Source organism: Columba livia, chromosome 1, assembly GCF_036013475.1.
Source record: "Columba livia isolate bColLiv1 breed racing homer chromosome 1, bColLiv1.pat.W.v2, whole genome shotgun sequence".
In the NCBI taxonomy this organism is placed as follows: Eukaryota; Metazoa; Chordata; class Aves; order Columbiformes; family Columbidae; genus Columba; species Columba livia.
Window position 1 is genome coordinate 211,777,919 of NC_088602.1, and position 12,555 is coordinate 211,790,473.

Consider the following 12,555-nt stretch of genomic DNA (forward strand, 5'->3'; position numbering starts at 1 on the left):
CTCCTGTCTCCACCCGGCAGGATCGGGCTCTGCCCCGCGCAGCCTCCGCACCGTGGCCAGCAGTCTCATCCGTACACACCGCCACACTTCCACACGGCAAAAACACCAATAAAAACCAGCTAAAGCATGAGCCAGGGCAGCAGGCGGTGCCGAGAGCAGCATCTCTGGCCCAGCGGACAGCCCGGTCGCCGGCAGAGCCGACACGCCGGCACCCGCGCTGCAGGTCGGAGCGTGGCGCACCGAGGGCTCCAGGAGGGTCCCCCCGTACCTCCTGCCACCGGCCGCCCCGGCACCGCCACCGCCAGCCGCGCGTCCCGCCCAGCACCCGCCGCCTCCGCAGCACATGGGGACCGCACAGCACCACGGGCACAGCGCTCTGCACAGCGGGAGGAACAGCCCGAGGAGCCTGTGAACGCCCGCCGGGCCGATGCTGCTGGGGGAGCCCGGGGAGGTGCGGGCTGGACGGGGTCACCGGGACGATGGGGAGACCGGGGGCTTCAGCACAGGGCACACGGCAGCGAGGACGGGGTGGGGGTGGACAGGCTTTGAGAGAATCGAGGAACATGGAGATGGAAGCTGGGATACCAAAGCATCTGGAAACGTGGGTAGGCTCTGTAGTGACAGCAGAACGTGTGAGCGTGTGTACGGGGGGAGGGCAGCCCATGGGACGCCAGATAATCTGGCAGCATGTGGCATCTGCCTGGAGGGAGAAGGAAATAAAGACAAGGGGCTGTTTGGAGTGCGGGAGGCGCAGGGTGCCCGATGGATGGGGCACGAGCCGCCCTGCAAGCACACGGAGCTACCGGCGTCCTTCCCCATGTCACCTCTCAGGGAGGCGGCACTGGGGGGACTGGCTCTGCGGGGGCTCCCACACGCTGCGGCGGTGGCACCGGGATCTCACCCCCTGCCCCCCGCGCCGCTAAGCACAACAGAAAGTTCAGCGCAGGAGCTGCGCGTCGGCTCCTGCTCACGGACCCCTCTGCACACCGGACCCGGTGAGCGCCGCCCGCTTGGCCGCGGCCCCGCATGCTCCCCATGCACCGCGCGCCGGCCCCGCGGCCCTTACCCAGCTCCTCCAGCTCGGCCGTCATGGACTTGGAACGCAGCGTCAGGGTGGTGCTGGGCGCTCTCTTGGGAGGCGGCGGAGCTGAAAGGAAGAGAGACGGCATTTTGCTTTTCTTGTCCAGGAACTTACGAGGAGTGGCCAGATGCAGGTGCCACTTCTTCTCCACAGCCTGGATCTCCTCGTACTCGCGGGATGAGGAGTCGCACTGCTGCAGGATCTTATTGAGGCTGCGCGTGGAAGCAAACTTCTTCATGGTCTCGGTAGCACAGTCCGGGGCGCAGGGCAGGGCCCGGCGCCGAGGGGCCGCTGGCTCCGCCGGCACGTGGACGCTGCCCAGGCCGCCACAGCCCTCAGCGGAGGAGAGTCCAAGTCATGTCCCCGGGCTGCGCCTGCCCCCGGCAGCTACCGGAGATGCTAGGGCTATGAAAGCCTCCCGCGAGTTAAACGTGCCGGAGGCAGCTGGCCGCCCGCCCGTGGGACGCAGCGCACAGCTCCGATGGCTGCTTCCCCGCCGCGCACGCCATGGGTGGAGGGGAGGAGGAGGAACGCGTCCAGCAGGCCCGATCTCAGTCTCTCATTCCCGCCTCGGCGCGGCCCCCGGCGATGCCGCCCACCCACCCTCCTCGGCTGCTCCAGGCCGGGGCTCCGGCCCTAGCACGGCGCTGATGGCGGCCGGCTCCGCGCCGGGCGGCGGGGGCGCATGGCTGGCACGGGCGGGTGTGGGGCTGTGCCGGGGCGGAGGGCCCGCCGGGGCTGCTCAGCCGGGCCGGGGCGCAGGGCTGCCCCCCAGGCGCCGCATGCCATGAGCCCACCGCGGCGGGGATGAGTTGAAGGCTCTTCCTCTTCACTTGGGGTGCCTCCTCCTCCTCCCGCTCGCTGACAATGCCGGATTCAACGCTCAGGCATTGCCATGGCAACCGCAGCTTCAGGCTCTGCTGGCGCTGCCTGCATCAGAGACCCCAACAGGGGCGGATTCAGCCACAAAGCGCCAGCCCCGCTCGGGCCTCCATCACCCCTGGCACCAGAGAGCCCCGGGGGGGGACGGGGGTCTGGCCACCTCAAGCGTCCTGCAGCGGGGACTTGGCCCCGGGCCCCACACCTTGTGCTGCAAGAGCGGCTGCCCAGCTCCGCGGGCTCAGGGCACGGGCAGCGATGGGCAGTGCCGGGCAGTGCCGGGCAGCACCAGGCAGCCGCTCACTGGCTGCAGGGCTGGAAGCACCGTGAGAAGTGGCGAGCGGCACTGGTGGTGGTTCCAGCACCGATTCTCGAGCCGCAGCCTTTCCCACGACTCGTGCCTTTGTGCCGTGACTGTAATTACAGCTCTTAGTGTCAGCGCGGAGCTGCCTCCCTCCCCCACGCCCCGCGTGCTGCGCTGGGAGCCCCCCGCTGCCATCACCCCCCGCTGCCATCACCCCCTGCACCCAACACCCCCCGCACCCAACACCCCCCACGCCCGTTACCCCCTGCTCCTGTCACCCCCCACTGCCGTCACCCCCTGCACCCAACACCCCCCGCACCCAACACCCCCCACGCCCGTTACCCCCTGCTCCTGTCACCCCCCACTGCCGTCACCCCCTGCACCCAACACCCCCCACGCCCATTACCCCCTGCTCCTGTCACCCCCCACTGCCGTCACCCCCTGCACCCGTCACCCCCCACGCCCATTATCCCCTGCTCCTGTCACCCCTGCACCCGTCATGCCCTGCTGCTGTCACCCCTCACTCCCACCATCCTCTGCTCCCGTCACCCCTTGCTCCTGGTCACCCCTCTGTCCCGTCACCCCTGGCTCCTGTTCCCCAGGACTGGTTTCCCCCAGAAAACGCTGCTGCCCCACAGCAGGTGTCCCCGCACACGGCCCAGCGCCAGGATGGACAGGGACAGCCTGCCCGTGCTGCCAGCTGTTCACAGATGTGCCTCTGCCTTCTACAGCTGCTTGCCTGTGGCTGAAGCCCCATCCTCCACATACAGCTGCTGCCAGATGTGCACCCACCACTGCCGGCTGCTGCCAGATGTGCTCCTGGCCTCCACTGCTGTGTGCTGTGTTGTGCTGTGTCCCCTGCACACAGCTGGCTGCCTCCCATCCAGCTGCCATCCAGATGTGTCCCTCCAAGTCTCAACCTCTGCCGGCAGCCCTGGCTCTGGCTGCGCCCCCCAGCCCCCTGGGCAGCCCCAGTGCCGGCCCGGCTGAGCACAGGCCCCACGCCGGCACGCCCTGCGCTGCTGCAGGCTCCAGCGCCAGCCCCACGGGGACAGTTCTCCACCTCGACCACCCCACACTGAGCAGGGGCAGCTCCATCACCCCCACAGTGTGGGGCCGTTCCCCCCGCCACCCCCGGTGTGGGGGTCTCTGCTTGCGGCACACGGGCTGCGGGCCACCACGCGGCTCTTCCCGAGGAGGAGCCGGGTCCGGCCGGGCCGAGTGCATGCAGCCCCGGTGCCAGGATGGAGCTGCCATATCCCACAGCCCAACCCTTCGGGCCCGCGGGGCGCCTGGCCGGCAGCCGCCGCGCTGCCCGACCCCGTTCCCTTCCCAGCCCCGTCCCGGCGTGGCAGCGCCCGCCAGCCCCGGCATCCATGCCCAGGACAGGCCGATCCTCCCTCGGGCGCCCTCCCCCCCACCAGCCCCACCGCGGGTCCGTGCCCCCGCTCTGCCGCAGACCCCGCTTGCGCTCAGGCAACGCGACCGCCCCAGAGCCCCCCGGGAGCCCACACCTACCCTTCTTGCGAACAACTTCTTCTGACTCTGGCTTGCGGCTCACGGAGACAACCTTCATCACCAGGTGGTTCCCGCCTTGCCGGATCAAGGAGACCACCTGCTTGTGCCCCACCTTCACCACGTTGACACCATTCACCTGGGACACAAACACAGGGCAGGTAAGGGCCGGCGGGCACAGAGAGCGGGCGCAGGGCACGACCCCCGCACGTCACGTCACAACAACACATGGCTTTACATCTCTGCGGCTGGTTTTACAGCCTCACACATCTCCATATTGAAGCTGTCCCTGCGGGATGTCACCCACCACTGACCCCAACCTCTGCGGAAGCTCAGGAGCTGCACCAGGCCAGTGCACACCAGTGCAACCCACCGAACAATAGTGCAACCCAGTGTACGCCGGTGCAACCCACCGAACACCAGTGCAACCCAGTGCACACCAGTGCAACCCACCGAACACCAGTGCAAACCCAGTGCCCGCTGGTGCAACCCACTGAACACCAGTGCAACCCAGTGCACACCGGTGCAACCCACCGAACACCAGTGCAAACCCAGTGCCCGCTGGTGCAACCCACTGAACACCAGTGCAAACCCAGTGCCCGCTGGTGCAACCCACTGAACACTGATACAACCCAGTGCACACTGGTGCAACCCAGTGCACACCGGTGCAACTCATAGAACACCGGTGCAACCCAGTGCACGCCGGTGCAACCCAGTGCACACCGGTGCAACCCAGTGAACACCGGTGCAAACCAGTGCACGCCAGTGCAAACCAGTGCACACTGGTGCAACTCATAGAACACCGGTGCAACCCAGTGCATGCCAGTGCAACCCACTGAACACCAGTGCAACCCAGTGAACACCAGTGCAAACCAGCGCATGCCGGTGCAATCCAGTGCAAGCCGGTGCAACCCAGTGCACACCGGTGCAACCCACTGAACACCAGTGCAACCCAGTGCACACCGGTGCAACTCATAGAACACCAGTGCAAGCCAGTGCAACCCAGTGCACACCAGTGCAACCCACTGAACACCAGTGCAATCCACTGAACACCAGTGCAACCCAGTGCACACCAGTGCAACCCACTGAACACCAGTGCAACCCACTGAACACCAGTGCAATCCACTGAACACCAGTGCAACCCAGTGCACGCCGGTGCAACCCACTGAACACCAGTGCAACCCACTGAACACCAGCGCAACCCAGTGCACACCGCTGCAACCCAGTGCATGCCGGTGCGACCCAGTGCACGCCAGTGCAAACCAGTGAACACCAGTGCAAACCAGTGCATGCCGGTGCAAACCAGTGCACACTAGTGCAACTCATAGAACACCGGTGCAACCCAGCGCACGCCGGTGCAACCCAGTGCACACCAGTGCAACCCAGTGCACACCGGTGCAACCCAGTGCACACTGGTGCAACCCAGGGCACACCAGGGCTGCAGCCGCTGGCAGGAGCTGGGCCTCCCCATCCTACCCAGACCTCTGAAACTGGGCTTTTCCCAGTCCTGCTGTCACTGTGCAGATGGTGACACTCATCCGCTCCTGTCACACTGTCACCGTGCAGATGGTGACACTCATCCGCTCCTGTCCCACTGTCTCCATGCAGATGGTGACACTCATCCGCTCCTGTCACACTGTCACCGTGCAGACGGTGACACTCATCCGCTCCTGTCCCACTGTCACCATACAGATGGTGACACTCATCCACTCCTGTCCCACTGTCACCATACAGATGGTGACACTCATCCGCTCCTGTCCCACTGTCACCATACAGATGGTGACACTCATCCACTCCTGTCCCACTGTCTCCATGCAGACGGTGACACTCATCCACTGCTGTCCCACTGTCTCCATACAGATGGTGACACTCATCCGCTCCTGTCCCACTGTCACCATACAGATGGTGACACTCATCCACTCCTGTCCCACTGTCTCCATGCAGATGGTGACACTCATCCACTCCTGTCCCACTGTCTCCATGCAGACGGTGACACTCATCCACTCCTGTCCCCGCCAATGTGACTCGTGTTGTGCAGATGGTGACACTCATCCAGTCCTGTCCCACTGTCACCGTGCGTATGGTGACACTCATCCTCTCCTCCCAGGGCTGTGCGGGACACGCACTGACGCCCATTCCTGTTGCCGTATCTCACTCCACCATAACCTGTCAGTGTTTTGGAGAACAAGTGCTGTGCTTTGGTGACAAGCTGTGTGATCTCTAAGACACAAAACCAAGAAATAAACTGGAAAATGCAACCTCGGTGCTTCGGTATCCACCAAGTGGCACCAAACACAAGGTTCTCCACGGGCGCTGATGGAGCGGGTCCCCTCCTTTGGGGAAGGGAGGTTTAGGTGTCACGGGGTGAGGATGCCACAATTCAGCCGCTTTGGCGCTGGAAAATCTCCCTTCACCTTTGTGGCTCAGTTTCCCGCTTTGTAAAACACCGGAGGTGTCTGCGGGCTCTAGGAAACGCGCCGGGGGCTGCGCATAGGGTAACGGCAAATGACACATCACCTATGGGCAATAAATACAGCAGCACTTGCGCTAACGTTTACATTAGCATTGGTGTTTCCCGAGGCGGAGCGCTCCACAGAGCGCCAATGCCAGGATTTGGTGTCGACGCACCATTAATTTCGTCACCCAAAGTTCAAGAGCAAAGTTCAATGAAGCTGTTGCACCCCGCTGGGTCCTCAGGACACCGGGACACGGGGACTTCAGCCTTTGCTGAACCAACTGCCCCAAATGCTCAGTAACTGCCGGTCCCCCCAGCCCGTTCCGGCGCTGCTGCCCAGGCGGGTCTCCAGCCCCAGCTCCTTGGTGTTTAGGGCAGACTGAGCTCTGGTTTAAACGATTAAATGCGGGTTACAGTATTTCCAACGCGTGAGCCGTAGTGCTGTTTTCTGTGAAAAACGGTAAGAAATGTAAACGTGAACAAGGGGTTGAGCTACATTCAGAAATGGGACATTTTCTAGGATGCAAAGCTTTTGAAATAATCGTTTTACTTCAAATATTCACAGAATCACAGAATGTTAGGGATTGGAAGGGCTTCGAAAGATCATCTAGCCCAATCCCCCTGCCAGAGCAGGAACACTGATTATTATTCAACTGATTCAATTCTGATTATAATTGATTCAACAATTATTCCATTTGCATGAAAACACACGTTTTCCTCGGAAAACTTGATTTTGATGAAATTACCAGCCTCCTCTAGTCAAACCACCTCTTCATCTGTCCTGGGACGGGCTGGCTGGAAGGGATTCGCTCCTGTTACCCTGTATCTTCTGATCCTAAAGCACCTCAGCAGTTCCCTTTGCAAGCCCTTTAAGCGGTGAAGAACATCTATTACATCTTTATCAAACAGATCTCACAGAAGGAGGTTTGTTCTGTGCGCTTTTCTGCTGGTAACGTTATTCTGTTCTTTAACTTTTCACCCACAGGATCCGATGGATTATTTTTTGCCAGCGGGTGATACCGGACCCGCAGGTTTGCAATGAGGCGGCTGGTCCCCTGCCCGTGGCGAGCAGCGGCGCTGCGCCATCGCCCTGCACCGCACAACTGCTGAAGAAATGCTGAACAACAACCACCGGGAAGACGCTTCCAGCTTCGGTTACTAAGGGCTCGGGGAGCGTTTCGTCACCGGCACGGGCAGCGCATCGCCCTGCTCCCCTCAAACACAGAGCAGACACACCGACAGCACGCTCGCTGCTCTCCGTTTCACTCTCCCTCACCCCGGCTCGTTGGTTGCTGCTCTCCAGGCCACTCGCGACGTCCCAACCCGCGGGCTGCACAAGCGGCTCCGGCGCCCAGTGCCGGCGGCTCCAGCAGAGCCCTGACCGCCGCGGCACCGCCCGGCGCCGCGGGACCCCAGCACGGGCTCTCTCGGGTGCCAGCACACTGCTGGCGTTTGCTGACAGCCAAGGGACAGATGGGAAACGCTGATCTTCAGCTGTCTCTAACCAGGTGACACCAGGGACAAGGAGAAGGTACCGCCATGGGCAGGCGGCTTTCTGCCCCAGGTGTTGCAGATGTGTCCCCGCACGGACAGCTACTGAAGCCGTGAGACATCACGGACTGTGCAACTTCACCCGCTCTGGGCCCTCCTGGAACGTCCGCAGCACCAAAACCACAGCGAGGGCTACGCTGGCGGCACATGGCGCGGCAAGGGCCGGCAGGACAGACGGCGCTGGCCTGGGGACGCTGACGTGAGCCTGTGACACTCTGAACAGCCCTGGACAGAAGGATGTCAGCCCAGAGCCACAACCCGACCGGCCAGAAACGCAGCGGCTGTGCACAAGGTCTGGGAGGACAGCTCGGCCACCGGAGAAAACAACATCTCTGCTCTTGCTCAAACCAGAGCGAACGGCGCGTTAAAGGTCCTGCAGCCGCAGCCTCGGGGTCTCCCACGTCCCAGGCCTTTCCTGGGAAACACGGAGCAAAACCGGGCAGCGCTCAGGCCCCAGGACACTGCAGCTCAGGGAAGGGCACCCTGCAGAAAGCAGGTGAGGAACGCAGGCAAGAGGCTAAAATAACATGGCAGGTCAAGAATTAACGCTGTACAGTAGAGCTGAGCACAGGGGGACCGGTCACACAGCTTGTACCGCGCCAGAATGGCTGGTAAAAAACAACTTCTGAAAAATACGAAAGCCTGATTCAGCACCGGTTCCTGGTGATGCCCAAGGAGATGAGCTACAGAACGCAGCAACTGAACAGTCATCCGAGCAAAGTTCCTCTAGCAGTTGCTCTTGAAAAGCTCCAAATAAAAGAGCACGGCTGATAAACAGGTTAGCTCACCGCGAACGCGGCGCGAGGGCTTCAGCTGGCTGTCAGCTCCGAGCGGGGCTGACTCAGTCGGGCATGACGAGGCGCGTGTGCCGAGCTCAGAGCGCCCGGCACGAGGCTGCTGAGGAGCCCGCGGGGGGGCAGCTCCCGGCACAAACCAGTGCTCTGGGACGCGGTTCTGCGGGGGGAACGTGACACCGGCACCTGCAGCCCAACCGGCGGCAGCTGGAGCCACAACGGCTACAGAGCCCGAGGGGAAGGGGCTGCGGGTCCGCGATGCCGCCGATCGCCGAAGAGAGAGGATCTTGGCTGAGCCGTCCCTGCCCGAGCAGGCGCAGAACGTGGGAGCCGCGCTCCCGGGAGCACATCATCTCCCGCAGCACGGAGAGAAGCGCTTCGGCTTCAAAATAGGGGCAGCCAAACGAACAAAGCGAACTGCTCCATGTCCCCGAGCAGCCCGTGCACGGAGCGTCCCCGTCGCTGGGACCGACAGCCTCAGAGCCACACTGGGGAACTGCCTGGGACACACACGCCGATCGGGGTTTGGTCCCGGTCTGTGACGTGCAGAGATGGATTTTCAAGAAGATCAGCAGCGGGGAGTCCTGCCCACTGAATCCAACACTCCAAACCATTGCCGGTCCTCAAACGGGGAGCTGACCAGGACACGAAGCTTTGGTGCCCTGTCTCAGAGACCACGTCCCCATTCTCCTGACCATCTCCGTAGCTTTTCTCTGCTCCTGTTCCAGCCTGAGTTTCTCTCTCCTGAACACAGATTTCTGGGGTGATGGATTTTACTCCGGTTGAGCTCGTCTGTAACTTGAGTAGCGGCACCAACGCTTCCCCTGCGACTTGAGCAGTGACCCCAGCAGACAGCTCTGGACAGACGGACCAGGGCTCTGTGCTCCCCCAGCTCAGGGACAAACGCTGGGACTGAGTGGCCAGAGCTGCTGCAGGGACGCTGAACCCATGTCAAGCCCAAGGGGAGTGGAGCGCAGCCTTTGTTCTGAGCGGCCGAGGGCCCATCCGCTGTGCCGGGAGCAGATCGGCTGCTGGAGCAGCCGCGAGGGCCACCCGGCTCCGTAACTGCACCCTCGAGTTAGCGATATGAGCACAAAAGTCTTGGCAAGTCAGCAAGACCAGAATGGGGAGAAGGATGTGTAACCGGATCAGCCCAACAGAGAACAGAATCATAGAACGCGGAGCGGATACAAAACCCCAGCAACAAAGAGAAAGGACTCCAGGACAGCAAGGGCTGGAGCTGGTGTCACCCCCCGTGCCTTTGAGGCGACCGGGGACAGTGTTGTGATGGTGAGCAGGTTATAGAGACTGGTGACAAGAACCACACCGGTATGGTGGTTAAGCTGTATATTGCATCTGCTATACTCTGTTAAGTGTAATTTATATTTGTATTTAATTCAAGCCCATCACTGCACCGCTCTGCTCAATCAAAATCCCGTGTAATGTTCAAATAAGCTGGAGCAAGTGAGCTTGGTATGAAGCGCTGAACCCGCCCGGTGTGGAGCATCCAGCTGTGCGGAGCCTGGGGCTGAGCGTGTCCAGCACATCTGGTCTGAGCATCGGGAGGAGATGCCACCTGGGTGGAGATCAATGGCACGTCCCCAGCGTGGTGCCCGCCGTGCTGGGACACAGAATGTCCCCAGATGAAGTCACACTGGGGGAAAGAGAACAGAAAACTGTCCCCATGCGAGGATGGGGGACGGAATCCATTGGCGGTGAGCGGTGTCAGAGCTGTGACAACACAGGGTTCGATTGCTGCAGGAGAATAAAGGTACCACCCTCGAAGTTCAGCAGCCACGCTGTGGTCCATTCCGGACTCTCCATTATCCAAGTGATGTCAACCAGTGCGGAGCAGCTTTGAGAAACACACAGAACGATCAGAAAACTGGAAGGGCTGAGTCCTGCGGGCAGGCTGGAAGCGCCACACGCTACGTGGCACCTGTCTGTGCTGTCACCACGCAGCGCCTGTCTGCACCTGACAAACAACCACCCGAACCACGCACGCTGCCGGGAACAAGCGCTTACTCAGAGGAACGTAAGCTCTGAAGCCTGAACTGAGTTTGCTGTGCTGCGAAGCTCCAGGGTGGCCGCACTGGCCCCTCGGCCAGGCCACGCACAGCCCGCCAGACCAAACCCTGGCTCTGGGGTAGATCTTCACCAACGGGGACGAACCCGCACGCCACTGCGGGACTTCCCGTTGCCAGCTTCACCCTCCCGGCAGCACGAAGCAACCCAACCGCACACAGGCCGCCAGGTTCTCCAGATCCTCAGGTGCTCCTTCTCAGAACCTGAGCTCCAAACTGTCCTTCCCATCTCCCCCGGGCAGCCCCATCCTCTGCGCACAGGATGTACCGGTGCAGGAATGCTTTGAAATGGGGTTTCACTAAAACCCACGGCTGTGGTCATCCAGGGGATCTTCAGTACCTGCACCGAGACTTGCACCGAGCCACGTCCGTCTGAGCCGGGCGATGGGCTGAGATCCCCCACAGTGCCACAGACATCGCCAACACACCGAGCGATGGGCTGAGATCCCCCACAGTGCCACAGCCATTGCCAACACACCGAGCGATGGGCTGAGATCCCCCACAGTGCCACGGCCATTGCCAACACACCGAGCGGTGGGCTGAGATCCCCCACAGTGCCACGGCCATCGCCAACACACCGAGCGGTGGGCTGAGATCCCCCACAGTGCCACGGCCATCGCCAACACACCGAGCGGTGGGCTGAGATCCCCCACAGTGCCACGGCCATCGCCAACACACCGAGCGGTGGGCTGAGATCCCCCACAGTGCCACGGCCATCGCCAACACACCGAGCGGTGGGCTGAGATCCCCCACAGTGCCACGGCCATCGCCAACACACCGAGCGATGGGCTGAGATCCCCCACAGTGCCACGGCCATCGCCAACACACCGAGCGATGGGCTGAGATCCTCAACAGTGCCACAGCCATCGCCAACACACCGAGTGATGGGCTGAGATCCTCAACAGTGCCACAGCCATCGCCAACACACCGAGCGATGGGCTGAGATCCCCCACAGTGCCACAGCCATCGCCAACACACCGAGCGATGGGCTGAGATCCCCCACAGTGCCACGGCCATCGCCAACACACCGAGCGATGGGCTGAGATCCCCCACAGTGCCACAGACATCGCCAACACCGAGCGATGGGCTGAGATCCCCAACAGTGCCACAGCCATCACCAACACACCAAGCGATGGGGTGAGATCCCCCACCAGAGCCACGGCCATTGCCAGCCCTGCTGTGACACACCGAGTGATGGGTCTCCTGATACCCCAAACCTGTTTTCATGAATTGTTTCGAGGACACTTCAGAATTCCGCTCGGTGCTGCCAGATCCATCCTGCAGTGTGAGTGTCCGGCTCGCACTAAGTGACAGTTTAGTTCCAACCCAAACGTGCAAGTTCACGTAACTCTGGGAGTTTGTCCTTTACATCACAGAATCCCAGGATGTCAGGGGTTGAAGGGCCCTGGAAAGCTCATCCAGTGCAATCCCCCATGGAGCAGGAACACCCAGATGAGGTTACACAGGAAGGTGTCCAGGCACACCTACAGAATCTCTCAGCCGCATCCTACGCAACCACCGATAACACAGTTATCTTGGAGAGACCCGTGTCCTTTGCCAAGCGGCATTTTCGCAGGGGGATTTCACACCCTGTGACCCACATTTTGTGGCTGCAGCCGTGTCCCCGGCAGGGACACCAGCTCACCCGCGGGCCTCACCAAGGCGTTTCTGGTGCTATCTGGAGTCAGGGCCGGCAGCGCTGAGCTGCGGGCACCGGGAAACGCCAAGAGCGCCTGTGGTGACAGCCACGCCGGGACTGTCCCCGGAGCTCTCCCTCGGACCGCAGCGGCACAGGCACCTCCTGCCGTGACTCCACTGATCACCACGTTATCTATACACAAGTTTCGTGGCTATTAAGGAAGTCAACACATCCCCCGTGAGCACCGTCCTCA

General features: G+C 61.9%; 1 protein-coding gene across 11 annotated transcripts in view; it reads right to left on the bottom strand.

Annotated features, from left to right (window-relative positions):
* SHANK3 (SH3 and multiple ankyrin repeat domains 3) overlaps positions 1-12,555 on the bottom strand; it is a 370,798-nt gene that overhangs the window by 54,366 nt on the left and 303,877 nt on the right. For all 11 annotated transcript variants that reach the window (XR_010469752.1, XM_065049482.1, XM_065049478.1 and 8 more), the window contains exons 18-19: positions 3,783-3,918; positions 1,067-1,147 (exon numbers count right to left, since the gene is read on the bottom strand). Coding sequence is in view for 10 of the 11 variants with exons in the window: in XM_065049482.1 (XP_064905554.1) it covers positions 1,067-1,147; positions 3,783-3,918 (217 nt within the window). In the remaining variant the exon portion in view is untranslated. The remainder of the gene's footprint in view (positions 1-1,066; positions 1,148-3,782; positions 3,919-12,555) is intronic.